This window comes from Camelus bactrianus, chromosome 4, assembly GCF_048773025.1.
Source record: "Camelus bactrianus isolate YW-2024 breed Bactrian camel chromosome 4, ASM4877302v1, whole genome shotgun sequence".
Classification (NCBI taxonomy): domain Eukaryota; kingdom Metazoa; phylum Chordata; class Mammalia; order Artiodactyla; family Camelidae; genus Camelus; species Camelus bactrianus.
Window position 1 is genome coordinate 29,236,937 of NC_133542.1, and position 20,093 is coordinate 29,257,029.

At 42.4% G+C, this 20,093-nt stretch overlaps 1 protein-coding gene across 1 annotated transcript in view; it reads left to right on the forward strand.

Annotated features, from left to right (window-relative positions):
- GLDC (glycine decarboxylase) overlaps positions 1 to 20,093 on the forward strand; it is a 73,474-nt gene that overhangs the window by 38,779 nt on the left and 14,602 nt on the right. The window contains exons 15-19 of the mRNA XM_010960650.3: positions 597 to 739; positions 10,937 to 11,012; positions 15,995 to 16,120; positions 17,594 to 17,743; positions 18,993 to 19,105. Coding sequence (XP_010958952.2) covers positions 597 to 739; positions 10,937 to 11,012; positions 15,995 to 16,120; positions 17,594 to 17,743; positions 18,993 to 19,105 — 608 coding nt within the window. The remainder of the gene's footprint in view (positions 1 to 596; positions 740 to 10,936; positions 11,013 to 15,994; positions 16,121 to 17,593; positions 17,744 to 18,992; positions 19,106 to 20,093) is intronic.

Below are 20,093 nucleotides of genomic sequence, written 5' to 3' on the forward strand. Positions count from 1 at the left end.
GTAAAGATTTGAGGTTTTAATTTACTTCTTATGTCAGCAGAAGATTTGTGTACCCTGTTGTGCTGGTTGGTAAGTATCTCTCCTAGGCTGGGATGTTCCTTTGTTCCCACAGGATGATTCTGATGTGACAAATCACATCAAGCAAAGAAAATCAGTTTATATTATGACAGGAGGATTTTCTCCATCTGCTTTTTATTGGTATCTTGTTCTCTTAATGAAGAAAGTATAATATATGTGCTACGTAAGAGTTTGAATAAACCATACCTGAAACAGCTCATTGGATTCCATGGGTATAAATCTATTTGGAGGCCTTTTTGTTCCTGAAAAATAGAAAAACAGTGTATTTTTGTATAAGTTCCCTTTCTGGGCCTCTGTGACCCCCTGGTAAAATGAAGACAAGAATAGTACTTACCTCATAAGACTGTGGTAAGAGTTAAATGAATAAATATGTTTAAATTGCCTAGAATAGTGCCTGGCACATAGTAAGCACTCTCGGTGTTAGCTGTTGCTGTCATCATCATCATCATCAACATTGAAGTCAGTATTGTTATTACTATTGCATACATATGCATATGTTTTCTCCCCTTGCTCTTCAGGCTATCACGTGGAAGGAATTTGCAGACATCCACCCTTTTGTGCCTCTGGACCAAGCTCAAGGGTACCAGCAGCTTTTCCAAGAACTTGAGAAGGATTTGTGTGAACTCACAGGCTATGACAGAATCTCTTTCCAGCCTAACAGGTAAGAGGATTTCTTCTTCTGTTCTTTTCAGTTATCTCTTGTGGTATAACACCCACTGGGATGGTCGACTGGAAAGTCCAAAGGGGCCTCATTCACATACCTGGGGAGTTAGTGATGCCTGTTGCCTGGGAGCTCAGTTGAGACTATTGGCCTGGGGCTTGGTTCTTCTCCATATGGACTTCTTCAGTGGTTGCTTGAGCTTTCTCACAGAATCGTGTCTTGTTCAAAGTGGAGTGTTCCAAAGTGGAAGGATGTGGAAGCTGCAAAACGCTTAAGTTACAGAGCATCACTTCTAGAGCATTCTCTTCATCATGGCAAGTTTCAGGGGCAGCCCAGATTGAATGTGGGAGGGGGACAACATATGGGTGTGAAGGTGGAGAATCGTGGTTCATCGTGGGCCATCTTTGGAAACTAGTTACTACATCTGTCCATGATACAGCATAAGAATCAGAATCAAGCACACACTAACTCCTTATAAGCAGCAAGCTTCATTCTCCTAGGGCCAGGAGAGCCTGGATCCTGGTTTGTTTTGTCACTAACTTTGAAAATTTCCTTCCCCTCTTCTGCTTTGGTCTTTTTGACTGTAAAGTAAAAAATTTGAGCAGCAGCGATTGTCAAAAGCAGAGGGTTCTGTCTAGCAACATCTCCTGGGTACTTGTTAAAAATATGAATTCCTGGGCCCCACTTCAGACCTACAGATCTCCAGGGGTTGAGACCAAAAATCTGTACTTTTAAGAAGCAACCAAGTGATTCTGATATATAGTCAACTTGGATTCACTGATCTCTCTGTCTTCATGGGGATAGACAGACAGATAGAGAGACAGACGTGTTCAGCATGTGAGTTAACGTCTGAGGATAGCTAAAGAAGAGTCTGCCCCAATGAGGTTCTCTACCTCCCACTACTCAGTGTGCTTCTTTACCAGCAGTCTCAGCACTGCATCACCTAGCATGGTGTTAGGAATGTAGAATTTTCTATTTCAAGATTCAAAAATCAAATGATTTTTAAAACAGAGACATTTATTGTCCCTCTTTCTGAGACAGAAAGTTATCAGATCTTAATCAGATACTGTCAAGCCCTACCTCCTGTTTGGTAACGCAGGTAACACGGCAAAGCCATGAGCTTTATAAAAACAATATTCTCCTTACAATACAAACCTTTTAGGAAGAGGGCATGTGACAAATGAAAGGACACAGAGCTTTTTCAATATTAGTCTCCCAAACCCTCATTTCATGAATAGGAAGGAACTGACATTTATGAAAATCAGGCTGTAGTATACCTTCATGAAAAATGTCATCATGCAGCTTTTTTTTTTTTTTTAATGTAAAAGAGGAACCTGAGTGAATTAACTGGAGGCAATAATACTTTAAGTGTTCAAGATGAAGAAACTGCCCTCTAGTGATGGAATATGATCACGTCTTCTGTGTTGTATTGGAGAGCAATTTTACAAGACCATTTTAACTCAAAAGTCATTAGATCTTGCAGTAAACTGAGGTCCAGGGTCTCCAGAAGACTGACTAAAGAATGAGGAAGGTTACCTTCCTATAAGGCACTGGTTCCTAGCCCTGGCTGGAAATTAGCCTCATGAGGTGAGTCTATAAAATAAATCATCTTGATGTCCAAATCACAGTCCCGGATGGACTCATAATTTCAGTGGTGAAGGACTAGGGCTAGGGAAGGGATGCAGGCAGGCATGGATATTTCTTTAATGCTCCCCAGGTAATTCCAACTTGCAGCCAAGGTTGAGAGCCATCAGCTTTGAAGTTTCTCTGTTGTTCTCCTTAGTTCACCTGATGCTCTTCCTCTGTCTAACTCTCCTCTTTTGTATAATTGTCAGCAAGACTCCATTCTCCATCCCAGTCTTAGAGGAAGGAAAGAAATCCTTATCAGGTTCCTGGCAGCGATGCTTTCTCCAGCTCCAGAGATTCCCAGATATACTGCCCATTTCCAAGAGCTGGCTTGAGAGTTGTAGGAGCTGTGTTGGGGCTTAGCTGAGGGATATTTCTGGTTGTGACCAAAGCCTGCTGTGACAGATGGAGAAATGCCTTATTCTTTGTTGGGGAAATACAGAGCTATGCTTCCAGTGAGTAAGGACAATTGAAGTCTAATTTGGGGAAAACAGGAAGGGATGCACCACATATTCTCTGTGAGTGATTTTATTTTTATCTTGTTACAACCTCCATCTTGGTTTATTTGTGGTAATCTTCTCTCCACAAGTGGATTATAAATTCCAGGTCTTATAATTCTATATTCCAGATTTTAGACTGGGTCTCCCACAGGGCTGACTACTTTCTGGTTAATTCATCATGATTTACTGCTGACTGGTATCCACTGAAATCTAAGGGGCCAATGTGGCTTTATAATTACTGTAAGAAAAAAACACACATTTTCTTGACTACTCTGCACAGAGAAAGAATTTAGCGTATCATGTCAGGCACTGAAGTTATACTATCAGGGGCTATTTCCTGGTGTTTTCATTTATACCTGACTAATTGGAATTGAAAAGTGTGTCTATAGATTTCTAGAGTCCAATCACCAAAAGTTTGAAATCTATGTTTTTTTTTTTTCCTTTTTTTGTTACTGTGTGATATTTAAAAGATAAATATGGCATGATTTTCAGAAAATAGCATTAGTAATATTTTCTAACTTAGTTTTTTTATTGTGGTAAAATATACATAACATGAGATTTACCATTTGAATCATTTTTCAGTGCACAGTTAAATGGCATTCAGGACATTTACATCATTGTACAATCATCAGCACCATCCAGCTCCAGAACTTTATCTTCCCAAATCGAAGCTCTGTACCCATTAAAAAATATCTCCTCATTTACCCCTTACCCCAGCCTCTGGGAGCTATGATTCTACTCTCTCACTGTTAACTTGCCTACTCTAGGTGCAACATATAAATGGAATCATACAAGAGTTGTCCTTTTGTGTCTGGCTTATTTCACTTAGCATAATGTCTTCAAGGCTCATCCATGTTGCGGCATATGTCAGAATTTCCTTCCTTTTTAAAGGCTGAATAATATTCCATTATATGTATGCACCGCATATTGTTTATCCTTTTATCCATCGATGGACATTTGGGTTGTTTCAGCCTTTTGGTTATAGGGAATAATGCTGCTATGAACGTTGGTGTACAAATACCTGTTTGAGTCTCTGCTTTCAATTCTTTTGGGTATATACCCAGACATGAAATTCTTGGATATATGGTAATTATATGTTTAATTTTTTGAGCAACTACCATACTGTTTCAATGATCTATGCCAGAGGCATATATGGAAATCAATGTATCAAAGGTTGGACACCCAAATAGTTATCTCAAGGTGGTAGAATTTCAATTGATTTTGCTTTTTGTCCTTATGCTATTTTAGATTACTTAAAATTTTTTTTTAATCATGATATATGTTATTATCCATATAACTATCCAAAAAGAATTTATTTTTATTGTGGGGAATATGCACATTATGAAACAATTAAATGAGTGGTAAGATGCTTACAGACTCATTTCTGGTTCTCCTGATTTCAGGGGGTTTCACCATCAGCTGATGGCATAATGAAGTTGGGTTTGAACTTGCCCTGGGGTTGAGGCAAACCACCTGTCCTCCTTTGTAGCAAGTGTGGTATTCAGACAAAGTGAGGAAGGCTTGCAACAAAGGGCAAAGGAGCCAAGCGCTGGAGAATAGAGTAATATTTACTATCAAGTGGACTCAAAATTCAGCTCTTGTTCTAATTGCCTAGGTAGGAGAACTGCAATTTTCAGGCATAAACCTGGGGGTTTCTGCACGCGGCCGTGATGGCACCACCTCCTCTATGCTACTGGGCCCTTCCATCCTGTCTTTCAGCCCAGGGCAGTTCTGAGTTATGCTCACAGAAGGCTTTTATTCTTTCTCTCTTTCTCTAACGGTTCTTGCCTGGATGGAGACTGCCACAGGGCCTTTTTCTTCAGTGCATTCTTTTCTGAGGGTGGAATTCAGCAGCTCAGAGGAAAGGTTAGCACCCAGAATATGAGAGGCCTCCAAAGCTCATTATGTGGCTTCCTCTCTAGTCATGATGTAGGTCCTCCCCTCAAAGTACCATGAGAAAGGGAATGCTACATTATTCATTTGACTGAGATTTAATTGAGGAATGGCCAATAAATATGGATGACTTCAAAACCAAAAACTGTGGCATGAAGTCTTTGTTTCCAAGCCTTCACTTGATCTATTTCCTGGGACAGTTAGATCCCAAAGTTGTTTAAAGAATTTGACATAAAAATGTCAGGAAACTTGTCCCCATTTCTCCAGTTTATTTGCTCAATCTACAAACCTGCAGAGCATTTCCAACTTAGTGGAGAACATAGCCAAATAATATTTAATTACCTTTCCATTTCCTACTGTGCCCAGCATGACTTGCTTCAGCTTATTCCCCATCACACTGTGACACTCTAAAAATCATTCAGCAGTACACAAATACACTCTAGGAATTGCTGGGTTAGAATTATGATGTAATATTTAAGGCAGACAGAAACAGTAATTAACACCTTCCATGGAAATATCTAAAGTGAAAGACAAGTTGGAATTATTATTAGCTCAGTTGGCTTATAAAAGTGAGGAAGTTGTTTTTGTCTTTAAAAACTGCAAACTGTGATCTTGTATGTAGACAGAACTAGCAGTTGCTTTCCCGGAATCTACTCCTGGGAAGTTTCTTAATGAAGTGTGAACAGGGCACAACCAGTGACTTGAAAACTTTATTGTGCATAAGAATCACCTGTGGGGCTTATGAAATTGCTAAGCACCCCTGCCACAGTGTCTGATGTAGTGAGTCTGGATTGAGGCCTGAGAACTGGTATTTCTCACATAATCCTAGGTGACACTGATGTGCTGGTTTGGCTACCACACTGTGAAAACCATGGGGCTTGGCTGCATATTAGAATTACCTGTGGAGCCTTTGAAGTGCCCTCCCTACCCTGTACACTAGCTACATCAGAATGTCCTCCAGGGGTGGTGCCCAGGCATCAGAGTGTTTTTTTTTAAGCTCCTTCGGTGATTATAATGTGCATCACTGGGTTGAAAAGTGTGTTGACTTGGAGAAACACCAAAGAGGGAGGTTTAGTTAGATAAATAATATTTTCCAGTAGAGTGTACTTTAAAACTGGCCTTTGAAGGCCAAGTCATGACTGTCATGTGCAGATCACGATAGTTTACCACAAAGTCAGACATTTCAATTTGGCCATCTGCCTCTCCTTCTTTCCTGAACTCATGGTCAGTGTCTGTGTAGATTTATTTCATTAAGAATCTCTGATTCACTTCCCTACTGAGCCTAGTGCAGCTTCAAAACCCTCCCCTACAGAGAGCTCTGGGAGGTGAGATACCAGATACCCTCTCTGATTAGTGACTATGACTTTCCCAAAGAGACACGCAGAATGCTATGAAGAAGAGAAAGAAAGGTGAAGGGTGAAGAGAACCATCTATGGAGAAATACAAAGCAATGAGAAGGACCTCCCCTCCTCCAGTTTTCTTGACTTTGAAGAGTATATTTGGATTTTTGTAGTTTGTAAGGCTTTGGAACAGTGGTCCTCACACTTGGCTGCACCTTCAGAATTTCTGACTCAGTACACCTAGGGTGGGATCTCAAAATTTGTATTTCTAACAAGTCCTGAGGTGATGCTGATGTTTGGGGACTTTGAGTTAGAAAACCATTGCTTTCAGGTGTTCTTGAGAGATCAGAAAGATTAGTATGGCTGGATCTATCCAGATGTTTTTTGCCCAGAACTCAAAGACAAAGCATAGAATTTAGCTTATGTCAGATTAGATACAGGTTGGTAAGAACATGCTGAGGGGTTTTTATTTTAAGCTAATAGAAGCAGAGGCATAAAGGTCGTGTTTGGGATACTTGAGGTATGCAACAGAGTTTGTTGAAAATAAAATTGTTTCCAAAATGTGGAAGCATATCTTGTTTATCTTGCCTGTAAGATAGGAGTCAGTGCTAATTTTTCACCTTGTTTTCTTGAGAGTGGCCCTCTGAGGTTGCCATGCACAGATTCAGGTCATTTTGACATAGCGGCTGTTGCAATTATTTTACTGGGATCGGTTTTACCATATTGTCAGTTTCTTAGCTAACATTTCACTTGGATCATTTTTGTTCCTAACCAGTTGATGATGATATTTTTAAAGTAAAGAAGGGCTTGGATGAGGGCATTTTGGCATTAAAATGTCCAACATCAAAACACTATATATCTCAAGAAATTATTGATAGTGCTTCTCTTTGGGGACAAAGACTGGGAAGAATGGGAGGGGGTTGCTTTTTTTTTTTTCTACCTTAAGCTTCTTCCCTTCTGCATTGGTGAATTTTTAAAAAAAATCACATGAATGTATTATACCCCTCCCCCCATTTTATTAATTTTTGTGCTAAATTCACATTGAATAGCTGTCCTGAAACCCCACACTTACAATGATACACTGATGCTAACAGGGCCTAGGTTTAAATCATTGCAAAACTGTTTAATCCCATCAGCCCCAGCTTATTTTCACCTTTTGGGTCATTGTACTTTTTATACAGTTGTTCTAGCTCCTTCTAGTCTACTGGATTTCTTGTGGACTCTTTGTAGGATGAGTCTGGGTTAGGGGAGAATTTGTCTGCTAGTTCTCACTCAGTCTGTATTAAACAGTACAGTGTGTAGCAGGGTTTTTTTTTGTTTGTTTGTTTTGTTTGTTTTTAACCAGCCTGAGTAAATGCTGTGACTGGAGGCCTTGTTTTTCTCAGACAGTTTAAACTTATGCTCACTTGGCACTTCTGTGGGTCTGAGGCTCCCCATCCACTGGTATCCTCCATTCTGTGGCTGGCTTTGCAGGTCCAGGCCACCAACCATTTCATTCTAAATCCATGTCAGAAGACCTCTCTCCTAGCTGCCCCTCCACATGGAGTATTTTTCTGATGGGTTCTCAATGCTGGTTACGCAGCCAAGCAGTTACCTTCCATAATACTTTTCACCAACAGGTGGCGCTAATAATTCCCCTTATTTTCACAGTACCCCAGTGAAAATCCTTGTGTGGCATTTAGAACTTATCTTTGTACTTTCTGAGTTGAAACATGGCTGATTTTAAGAGTATATAAGGCAGAAAATACTCAGCATTTCAGACCAAGTCATTAGTATCTTGCCTTTCTCTTGGATTACCAGCCCCTAACTCCAGTTTCTTCTTTTATTCCTAGTCTGAACACCTTGATTGGTCTTCCAACAAAACAAGATGAATAGAAGTTAAGAGAAAACACAGAGGGAAATACAAAACCAATTTGTTGAAGTCTCTTTCCATGGGGGAAAGGATGACATTAATGTGATGGTCTGGACTGGAGAACTCAGTGTTGAACAAACTGACTAAACAATCATTGCAGAGCTACTCCAGGCACAGTTCTAGTTTGTGTATACTGAACTCTAGCACCTAGGTTCTGTCCTCAAAGCCTCTGTACTCTAACTGAAATAAGATAAGCACACAAAGTAAGGGTGAGATCTGTAATAATTCTCAGTGCACAGTATGTATATGGGATGGTATTTTCAGAAGAGCAAGTACAGGAAAATACTATGAGAGTTTGGAGGAGGTAAAGAATAATTCAGTCAGTTAATCAATCAGTCAATATTTATTGAACACTTCCTATGTCAGTGTTCTTGGCACAGAGATACTATGTTGATCAAGACAGATAAGATTTCTGCCTTCAGGGGAGGCCTCTTTGAGGAGGTGAGGCCTAAATATTGATAAGAAGCCAGATATGTGAAGATCTAGAGGAGGAACTTTGCAAGCAGGACCCTGTAGTGAAAAGCTCCAAGGCAGAAATTAGCTTTATCTGTTTCAGGGAAGGAGGAAAGCCCAGGTGTCTGGAGGATAGTGAGCCAGGAGAGAGGTGGGTGGCAGCCAGCCACAGATCATGTTGGGGATTTGTGGCCATGACAAGGAGCTGGGTTTGTGACTTTGGGGAAGGCTTTCCAGAAGAGGCAGGACTTGAGTTGGGAGATGAATTGAAAAATGGATGGATTTGGCTAGGAGGAGGGGAGAGGGAGGGGAATAGAGGTTGAGGGTTGTGGAATTGCTCATTCAAATGCTGTGGTAGCCCATCCTCAGTGCCTGAGTTGCAGAGTGATCAGGGTTGGTGGCTGAAGTTGGTGATGAAGATGATGAGGATGATGATGACAGTGATGATAGCTGCTGGTACTTAACGAGCACTTACCTTTGCCAGGCATTTTACCATGAGCACATTTCTCATCACATCTGCCCATCGATTTGGGTGCAATTATGCACATTTCAGAAATGAGAACACAGAGAGGCTAGGTGGTGGTGTGAGTGGTTTGCTGGAGAGTGGTAGATTTATTTTCTTGTTCTCAAAATAAAGAACATCAAATGAGCTAGAATTTGTTTTTCAGAAGCCTGAAACACAGAAGATCAGTGTTTGCCTCCCTCTCTGGAAGAGAGAGGAGAGAGGCAAAGCTCCCTCCGTGTGGGTGATGAGGAATTGGGTGCCCCAGGTCTTATGGGGACAGGCCTTTTACATGCAGCTAAACCTCAGTCAGGCAAGGGTTCTCTGAAGGAAAGCCAGTGCTTGCTCCCACGAGTCTCAACCCTTTGGAGAAGCACAGCGTGCTCAGAGGAGACTCACTGCTTACAAGGAAAGCATGAGGCTCCTTGAGACAGGCTGACTTGTACTGATGTCTCCGGCTGTCACTGTTGGCCGTTTGGGCATGTGATACTCTGAGTTCAGTTTCTTCACGTGCAAAATGAAGATGATGGTACCCACCTCATGGGGGTATTAGGAGGATTAAATAAGATGATGTAAAATGCTTAGTGGTGACAGCAACAATGGTTCCCATTTACCTGTGTTTACTCTGTGCTGAGTGCTTGGTAAGTAGGAAGTGCCTAGTTAATGGAGCAGTTTTTCTTATTATTTTTATTCCTCAACTCATCTACCCTTTCTGTTGCTCTGTGGCGCCCACACTGGGGAAATCAGCACTTTCTTTCCCTTTCTCCAAGCAAGCTCTAAGCCCTCACCCCCAAAAGTTTCCCTGTTCTATGTCCTCTCCTCATGCTGAGCCCTAAATCATCAATTCTACTGTCTCCTGACACCAAACCATTGATGCTCCTACATTAGTTTGCAAATATTTCACATTCAACTGGTTCCATCCAAGCATCCTCAAAAAATATTTACTGATGCTCAAAATTTTAGATTTTAGTTTAGAAATTAAACAAAGTTTATCTAATTTATTCTTAAGCCTTGTGCTTTTTCAGAGTATGATCTCAGTATTACGGGGTGACCAGAAGGGATGAACGCCAAAACCACTGGGCCTTCCACAGAGTCAAAAGATGGTGTAATTTTGCGAAATGGAGGAAATAGGCATTTTGAATGGGATTAAAAAACCTATTACTCACTTCCCTTTCCTTCCTGCAGAGAGAACCGAGAACATTAAGTAACAGTTTATGATTGACTCAGCATCCCTCACTGGAATGTTAGTCATTAAGTGTGTTCTGAAAGTGGTGCCTTCAAGGACTGCTGAGATGGGTATGGCCAGCGTCTAGCAGCCTTGTGCTTGTGGGGATTGGGAAAGCCGGCCCCAAGACTGAGTGGTGCCTCGCTCAGAGGGCATAGTTCCTCTGGGGTAATCCAATCTAGACTAAACATTTGGTGATATTAAGAAATTATTGTTCATTGTTTTAGGTGTGGTAATTACAGTTACGTTTTAAAAAATTATTTGTAAGATACATATTGAAATTAGAATTGATGAAATAATGCTTGCATTTTGCTTCAGGGTAATCTAGTTCAGAGTGAAGGGGGTTATTAGTGAGGGAGATAGTTGGAAACACGATTGTCCATAATCTGATCATTTTTAAAGCTGGGTGATAGGTACATGGTAGTTCCTTCTTCTCTCTGCTTTTGCACAATTTTGGGATTTTTCCAAAATAAAAAAAATTTTACATGCATGGTCCCAAGTGAGGGTAGAAATTCTATCTCTGAGTGGGAGTAGGTGAGCTTTAGTGCACAGACCGGGTGCTGTTCTCTGGTTATTCAAGACTTTAGGCTCACGTAGGGGTCCTAGGTGAGCTTTCCATGGTGTCGTTCGGGGAGGACTTTGTGTCCCGTGTTGGTGAACATGCAGCCCGTGCCTGATGAACACTGAATGAGTAAATAAAAGCAGAGAGGCTCAGAGCCCTGATCCTTCTCTTCCTGTCTCTGCAGCGGAGCTCAGGGGGAATACGCCGGGCTGGCCACTATCCGAGCCTACTTGGATGGGAAAGGAGAAAAACACAGAACGGTGAGTGTGGTCGGGCGGTGCTTGCTCACCACTGGGGGGCAGCGCGTTCAGCTTTAGGGTCCCTTTGTTCTGTGGGACCCTCCCTCCAGGCTTTCTTGGAAGATGCTGAGGAAACATGTAATCAAGAAACAAATGTCTATGAACTGGCTATTTTAATCCTTGCCTCCAAGACGTTTCACTGGACCAATTTGAGGGAAAACATTAGGAGATAAAAGGCTTTCTCTCAAACCCAGTCTGTAGCAGTCAGCCAGCTGGCTGTGGACGGGCTCTCCAGAGGGAGCAGAGGGAGGAAGGGGCAGGAATGTTGCCATTCTAAGCCGCCCTCCTTGGCTCAGCCCTGGCCCTAGGCCTGGACGGAGGGCAGAGACCGAGCTCTCGTTCTTCTGTGACTCCTACTGTGCCTGAGCACAGTTCTGTTCATATGTGTGCTCAAAAAATATTTATTGAATAAATAAATTCCCTATTAAGTGATTCTCTGCCTTAAGCAACAAAAGAAGACCTGGAGCAGAGTTCACAGATCTGCTTCATTGTTTTCTTTGGGTAAGAGAGTCCATTCTCCAGGGTCCACAGTGCTCGTGGGGGCCTTGTGGGGACCAGCAGGTGCTGTTAGGCTCGTGGGGCCTCCACAAGTCCCCAGAGGCAGTGCCTATAGCAGTGGACCTAAGGACACAGGCTTCAGATTGTGGCTGACGAAGGCTCACGTTCTCAGGGCCTTCATTTTGGTGATGGCCACGCTGACTTGAACTTCATGATCCGTGGAGGTGGGGTTAGAGGAAGCAGTGGGTAGGAGTCAGGAGCAGGGCAGAAGTATCTGCCCATCCCAGGAGAGTTAAGAGAAAAAGGTGCTGGGGTGGCTCTGGCTGCTCACATAAGTGAGATGCAGTGAAGGGTCCCAGTCTTAGTCCATTCCTGGCTTTATTGTTGATGGCTGGTTACCTGGATTTTTGCAATGAAGAATTTAAATTCTGTTTCACTTCCCTTTCATAAAAGGGAAGAAAAAAACATTTTCCCCCACCTTCCCTTGCTTATCCATCCTGATTCCACAGGTGTGTTTTCCCAGACCTTTGCCTTGGTTGGGTAAGAGAATTGATTTTCAAAGGCCTTTGAAAAATAAGACATTTATTGTTTGAATAGGTATTGAATACTGGCCACATACAAGACACTGTGTTTGCCAGTCTGAAGGGAGATCAAGCGATGAAGCAGACACAGTCCCTGACACCCCAGTTGGTTTTTTCACTCGGGTTTTCTCGTGGTTTTAAATTCTTTCACTTTCTGAGGAAGGGTTCATTTAGAACTGTAATTGGTTTTTGGACCTCAGAGTCTCAGGACTGTCACAGAGTCAGAAAGGAAACGTCGGGGCTTCAGTTGTCCAGTGAGAGGATGCCAGACAACTGACATGTAAAGTTGCCTTTTCTGTTTCTCCTGCATGGCTTCCGAGTACTGAGTAGCCCCCAGAATGCCTCATTGTTATGCTCTGTAACCACGAGGTATCTGGGGATCCTGGGGAGGGATCTGTGTGACCATTTGCATGTCGCTCCCCTGCCCCACTCCACTCCTGCCCCTGCTTTGCAGAGAGGCCTCCGAGACCCGCTTTGTGCTGCTTGTAGAAGGACAGTGACCAGTTAACGACAAAAGGCCAGCTGAAATCCAGGCTCTGTCCACTCTGAGGCTTCCCACCCCTCACAGTTCCCCAGCTCCCCAGTCTGACATTAGGAAGTATCTGGGAATGTCCAGGAGTTGGGGACCAAACCAGAAAGATCAAGGAGAAAGATGAGCGACCTTGACTGGGCCTGGGAAGAGTGTTTCTGTGACTCACAGATTCTTTTTAGCTCCTTTTCCTTCTCTTTGTTTCTTCCAGTCATCCCCTCTCTCTGTCGCCATGTGTGTGATGATGCTTCTGGCACTGTTGTGCACACTGCTAACACCGAAGTGTCGCGAGAGGCGATTCCACTCTGAAGGGTGGAGAAGAGAGGGATGCTGCATTCTGGGGGTGGAGGTGGGGAGGCAGGGAAGGCTACCCAGCCGTGGAGCTTGTAGAAATACAGAACTCTTGAGTCTGGAAATGTTGGCATCCTTTCTAGATTAAAGATTTTAATTAAAACTGACTTTTTTAGTTGGAGAAAAAGAAAATGACTTATTATTCAAATAATCAGGAAGGATTTTTCCACATCAGAGACATCTGAGACAGCTGCTCTGGTACAATAGATGCTAGTGGAATCTAGTAAAATACATCCTTCTTTTTTTTTTAAGGAGCGTGGGGAAATCATGTGCTACAGAACCTCCTGAGTTCTTGGTGATTCTTTGTTTCAAAGATTTCAAAAATTCTTTCGTTTTTGGAAGTTATTTTCACATTTACTCTTAGGTTAAATTTCAGAGTTTCCTAAAATGCACCGTCCAAGTTCTTGATTTACCAGTTTAATTTGTGACAATACAAATTTATTTAACACTTATTATAGAAATTACTGTGTGCTAGCCACTGTCCTAAATATTTTATACTTAATATCTCAATTTTCTAGTCACATACTAACTCAGATTTGCTGATCTGAGACTGAATTTCCTATACAAAGGGAAAACATTTTACCAAAAACAAAAAACACTAATTCTCCCCCTCCCAAAAAAAACACCCCTAAAACTTGTACATATTTTTCTCTTCTCAACTGCCTGAGGCAAAGTAGTGAGATTTGGTTTTTAGATTTTACCGGTGGTAAAAAATTGATTTCCCTTATAAAGGAGTGCTCCTCCTTAATCCTTCACTCATTCAGCAAGTTTCTGAGGGTGAGCTTTGTTGGGTCTATGCCAGGCACAGTGGGGAGTTAAAAAAATACAGCATCCACCTAAGTTGACATAAATGCACCAAAGAGGGTTAGTGTTGGATAAAACATCAAGTCTGAGTCTTATTATTTCCATGTCCCTCGCAACACCAGTTTCAAAGTGAGGAAGAATTAATATTTTAAAAAGATAGTTAATTAAATTCCTAAAGCCACATAGAAATTCAGAAATGTCCAATAGCAGCAAGTCACTGACAGAACCACTGAGACCTTTTCTTTCCACTAATCCTTACATCAGGGTGTGTGCTAGTTTCCCATGGCTACTGGAAAAAATTACTGCAAAGTCAGTGGTTTAGAACAGCACAGGTTTATTTTCTTATAGTTGTGGAGGCTAGGAGTCTGAAATTGGTTTCACTCGGCTAAAGTCAACGTGCTGGCAGGGCTGGTTCCTTCTGGAGGATCCAGGAGTGAGTCCATTTCTTTGCCTTTTCTAGTTTCTGGAGGCCTGCTGCATTCCTTGGCTCATGGCCCCGACCTGCCATCACTCCAACCACTTGTTCAGTCATCACCTCTTCTTCCTCTGCCCACCTCTGATGAACACTTGTGCATACATTCAAAGCCCAACCTATAATCCAGATTTCAAGATCCCACCTCACGGTCTTTATTCACACCAGCAGAGTCTCTTTTGCCAGATAGGGTCACATTCATAGATTCTGGGGATTAGAATGTGGACATCTTTGGGGGCCCATTATTCAGTGTATCACAGGATGAGTGACATTTCTAGCTTGAATGCTTTTGTTTTATCAGAACTTCTCTGGTATGAATTCTTCATTTAGGCCATTAATAGTCACCTTCCCCTTCCTTGATCAATGTTCTGTCCAGAAGGGATCCTTCTATCCAAAGTTCCTTGGGTAGATTAAAAATACCTTGTGGGAAAGGACAAGTAACTCCAGCTTTGGTCTTGAGAAATTAAAAGAATTTAATACAAAAGGGAAACATTTAAACAAGGCAGAGGATTTGAGGAAAACACAGCATAACCAGCAGAGACCAGTAACCATTCAAAAGAGGCACAAACTTTGTCAGCAGAACAACAACAAGGTAATTTCATGTTTGCTTTGCTTACAGTTCTCTTTGGATACACATGCATTTTGCTTAAGTAGAGGACTTTGTTGTTTTTGAGGAAACAGCAGTAAGCTGAGTTTCCCCTTTGTAAGTCCATTTTTATGATGACCATTTCTCTTCAAGAGGTGGCAATATTGGTTCTGGGATTTAAAAACAGAAGAAGATTGTTTCAGGGTGCACATTGATTCTCCGTGTTGCTTTCTGTTGGGAGAAACTCCAGGATGCACTTTCCTGTAGTGGGACAGCATCAGATCTGCCAGAGAATGTGTGTTCACCTGTGCTCATGTGATCTGGGGGGAGGATGAAATGATTTAAATCTGAGAATTCTAACATTGTGCCCACCATCCGCCTTCCATAGAATTAACATGTCTTTAAGCTCTAGCTTAGGTTCTAGCTCTTGAGATACTTACTCTTGATCTCTTCAGCTTGACGTGACACCCTCTCATTCTGAGTTCTTTGGGTACCTGTGGGCTGTAGACATTCATTTCTATGGATGACAGCATTGACAGTGAATGCGTTGTGTGAGCACAGGGCCGGGGCTGATGGGCATTTGTGCTTAGTTATGGTTCTCATGGCAACTAACACTTCGTTGCAGAGAGGAAGCATCCAATAAATGATGACACCGTTGGTGTGTTGGCACTGGGAGGCCTTGGAATAGGTCTGTGGTTATCTCTCTTCGATCTCAGCAGAGCTAAGCACAGCACTGAAGCTATGATGTGTGCATTTGAGTCCTAGAGTTTAACTTCCAAAATCATGTTCTTTCTATATATTATAGCTGAGACAATGTTAGAATCAGCCTAGGCCTGTTTTTGGTGTTGGCTTAAGTGAGGAGAGTGTTAATATTCTGAAGTCTTTAAGGAACAATATTTGGGGATTGAAGTGTAAGCTCCTTTTTTGGACATTGTTTGCAATGCAGTAATAATGAGATTGTAGCACATTTTAAGGCACCACTGGTCAGTTTAAATGGAGCATGTGGCACCCACTGAATTTGAGCTCCAAGCATCATCTAGGACTTTTCTGTCATAATGAATAGTCTGAAGGTGATGGTTTTTTTTTTTTTTCCTACTTCCTTCTTTTCATTCCACTCCTAAGGTTTGCCTCATTCCAAAATCCGCACATGGGACCAATCCTGCAAGTGCCCACATGGCAGGCATGAAGATTCAGCCTGTGGAGGTGGATAAATACGGGAATATCGATGCAGCTCACCTCAAGGCCATGGTACTCATATTCCACTTAACAGATGGGGGCGATGTGGGTTGGAAAGACGTGGTGGGCAGGTACTGGATGGTTTATGTCAATGTTATCTTCTTTTGCATTCTAATTAAAAGACTGAAGTTCCTCCTCTGAATTGTTCTAGGGAAAATGGCGTAAAATCAGAAAACCTAGCCATCTCTATAAGAAAAATAAAAGTAGGAGTCACATTCTTGGTCCAGAATAAAGCTGACCATAGTCTACTTTTGCCTCTTCCTTCACTAACAAGGAGAAGGTCCTTTAAACTGAAATGCATTTCTCTAATGTGTGCATGTGTAACAAACCAAATGAATTATTCATGGTGGTAGTAAGGGTATTCCTTGCAGGATCTGTCTGCCTCCTGCCCAACCTTACCCTCCTTCCCCCATTAACAATCAAATTGGCAGTCATGGTTATTCTCAATCTTTGTGTTGGGAATCAAAACATAAATGTAGATTTTGCGGATGTTGGTGATGGTCCCAGCCATTACCTGCTGATTTTCAGGCAATATTCCATATATTCCATCCTCCTTCCTGCAGTACCAACCCCCACTCCCAACCTCCCAACCTCCAGGAAGAGGTTGCCTAGCAACCGTATCTGCTTTTCACTGGTGGACTGGAGGCTGCATCTTAAGAGGGAAGGAAATCAGTTGAATAGCAATGTGATTTTGTCAGGGTTATTAGGCATGGAGACTGAGAACTTCATGTAACTGCCTTCACAGGGAAGATGAAAATACACAACTCTGCGCATCTCTCCTATCCGCTTCACCCTTCCATTGCCCCACAGAGTTTTTACTGATAAATCTTCTGGGCCAGTAGTTGTAATTATTAAGTCTCTCCAATATAGGATATGAACTTTAGTTTTTGTTTTTTTTTTTTTCTCATTTCCATTTGAGCCTGCTCTGACTTGCTGGTCAAAAAAACACAGGAACATGCCTTTTATATATACTTGCCTTCTGTCAAAAGGAAAAATGATGGAGTTTTTTTTTTTTTTTTTAAATCAGAGAAGAACACTCTTAGTGGGAATTCTAATTTCAGTAGAATGGGAGGGAAATGGGGTAAGGGTGGATATGGTGAGAAGAGCTGAGGGAGAGAGATTAACTGTAAGAATAAACTTGTCTGGAGCCAAAAAGATCTGAAATAATTATTAAGATGATCTGAGACAAAGGAAAACCACTTTATAGAGAGTTGGGCCCAAAATATCAAAAAATCTTCTGAACAGTTTTTTGGTCTTGACCATGGGGACCTAGCCTGAAGGGATCTTGTTATTTCTTTGCAATGATTTATGAAGGGAGAATTGCCTATGGATCTTTTATTATTGTCATCATATGTTGAGACAGTTCCAGAAATGAAAAGACCAAGACCTCATCTTTCTTAATCCTTTAAAATAAAAAGCAAGAGTTTGCCCAAGAAAAGCAACGTTTCCTCCCATTGTGTCCCTCTACCCTTTTCAATCTCTCAGGTGGATAAACACAAGGAGAACCTGGCAGCAATCATGATTACATACCCATCCACCAATGGAGTGTTTGAAGAGAACATCGGAGAGGTGTGTGACCTGATCCACAAGCACGGAGGGCAGGTCTACCTGGACGGGGCAAATATGAATGCTCAGGTGGGCAACGTGACAGGGCTCCTTGAGAAAACAGTTAAAAGTCAAAAAGAAATTTTTTTTTCTCTGACTTCTTGACAGCTGTCTTAAAATATGACACTGAGTTCAGAACAGACACTGACTTTATTGCCACATCAAACAAAGAATGTGTCACAATTTCACTGAGCTTATAGCTCCTAAGGAGGTCACGGGGGATGCTGAAGAGGTAAAAAGGTTGAAGGGAAGCCAGGAGTGAGTGGAATGTCCTTAGCTTGTCACAGGGTGTGGTCCCTCTGGGGTACTGTGGGCAAGAAGGTCACCCGACTCCCTGAGGGACCTGAGACCCCAGTTCTGGCTACTGGTGGATGTTGACCTCCCCTGGCCTTGGATCAGCCATTAGTCTGGCTTCAGCTTCATCCGTGTGGAACAGCTGAATAGCTCTGTCCCTGAAGGGCAGATCTGACTACTTGGTGGGGGGTGTGGAGGGCTGTCTGTGTGATGTGTACCTTTGAGAGGACGCTGTAGGGAGCCTTTGGAGGACAGAGAGTCATCTTTTTTTGCGTCTTCTCAGCTTCTTACTCTCCTTCTTATTTTCCTCCTCTTCCTCCTCCTCCTATTTAATTGTTTTTAAACCATGTTGGAGTCTTTCTGCTTTTCTTTTCTTCTAATTTCTTTTGAGTAGTCCACGGATTGTCTGTTGCTTCAGTAGCATAAATGCATTCTTTCTCTTTGGCCACATTCACAATTAGCCCTAACGCCAAGGAGGCAGGAACACCTGTTGTGGGTGGTACCAGGATGGTCTCAGGAAAACTGTCAGCCTCCCTTCCTCTCCCTTGGCTCAGTATCCTCTCAAACAGCCTTCCATCCCTTTATATCCATATGCCCTACGGGGCTGTTCAGTAAAGTGCACGACACCCAACGCTGGGGTGTCAGAGATGCTGGGGTGAAATGGCCTGTTTAATAGTGAGGAGGTACTATCCTTTCTTCTGTTAGGGGTGCTTCCTCTCCTGCCTCTTGGGGTGGATAATTAGGAATTGACTGTATATTCAAATCTGTTTTTTATAATCTAAATTAGACTAAATGGTCAGTTGCTGTTTCCATGGAAACCACAGGCCACGCTGCCTGTGGGATGCCTGTTTTGATTGCCGTATTAAGGACGTTTCTGGGAACAGCTCCACCTGCCTTTCCGTGGAAGGGGAAGTAGCATGGCGACCTGTCCAGAACACCCTTCATGCTCCTGACTTTTGCTTTTGGCTCCTTCCCTTTGTGGTAGGTGGGAATCTGTCGTCCTGGAGACTTTGGGTCTGATGTCTCACACCTAAATCTTCACAAGACCTTCTGCATTCCCCACGGAGGAGGCGGCCCTGGCATGGGGCCCATCGGAGTGTGAGTTCTGGGCTGCTGATTTCAGGATGGCTTTGGAGACTGAGAATGAAAGGTCGGGCCCAAACTTCCTGCTCTTCTCATCAAGGTCTTCAAGTGTCAAAGACATGTAGTGTGCCTGTAGGGGTTGGGTGAGGAGCAGTGAATGGGGCGCTTAGGTCTAAGGAGGAAAGCATAGTTAGATTTTATTAACCACAGTGTTTGGCCCCACTAAGCTCCCGGTCATGCATAGACAGAGTGGATTTACTGACAGAGTAATTATTAGGGAGCTCTGCTGGAGCATTCTGGAGCAGAAGTGGAATATCAGCACTTGGAAGTGCCTCTCAGACTTTAACTTAGAGTTCTAAGCTTTGCTTTATTTCTTTTTTAAATCAGCTGATAGTTACATCAAAAGTGACTTATCTAACTTAACAAACAAAAGAACTCATTGTAGAAAAGTAGTTGCCAGGGCTGGGGGGCAGGGAGGGACAAAGGGAGAGGCTAGTAAAAGGGTACAATACAACCTTTCGGCTATAAGACGAATGAGGTCTGAGGATCTAACACATAACACAGTGACTATACTAGATATCACTGTATTGTATAACTGAAATTTGCTAAGAGGATAGTACTTAAATGTTCTCTCAAATACACACACACAGAAGTGAATTGGGTGGAAGATGTTGAACACTCTGCAGCTTGAATTCTTATTCCATCTAAGTTAGGAGGGAACACACCTTATTAATAGAAATAACTGGATGAAGTCAGAGTAGGACTAAAGCAGCAAAGTAGCCGTTGATACCTTTTTACACTGTGAAATCAAATCAGCTTGTGGAAATGATGCTGAGCAGCCATTTCCTGAGCATTTTCATTCTTCCAAAAATATGCCGAGGGGTCAGTCTTCATTGATGCATGGAGCCTGCCCCCTTGCTTTTTTCTGCCTTCGTGATTACTATTATTTATAGGAAGTGGAGGAGTCCCAGTGTCTCAGTTGTGGGGGAGGTGGGGTGAGTGA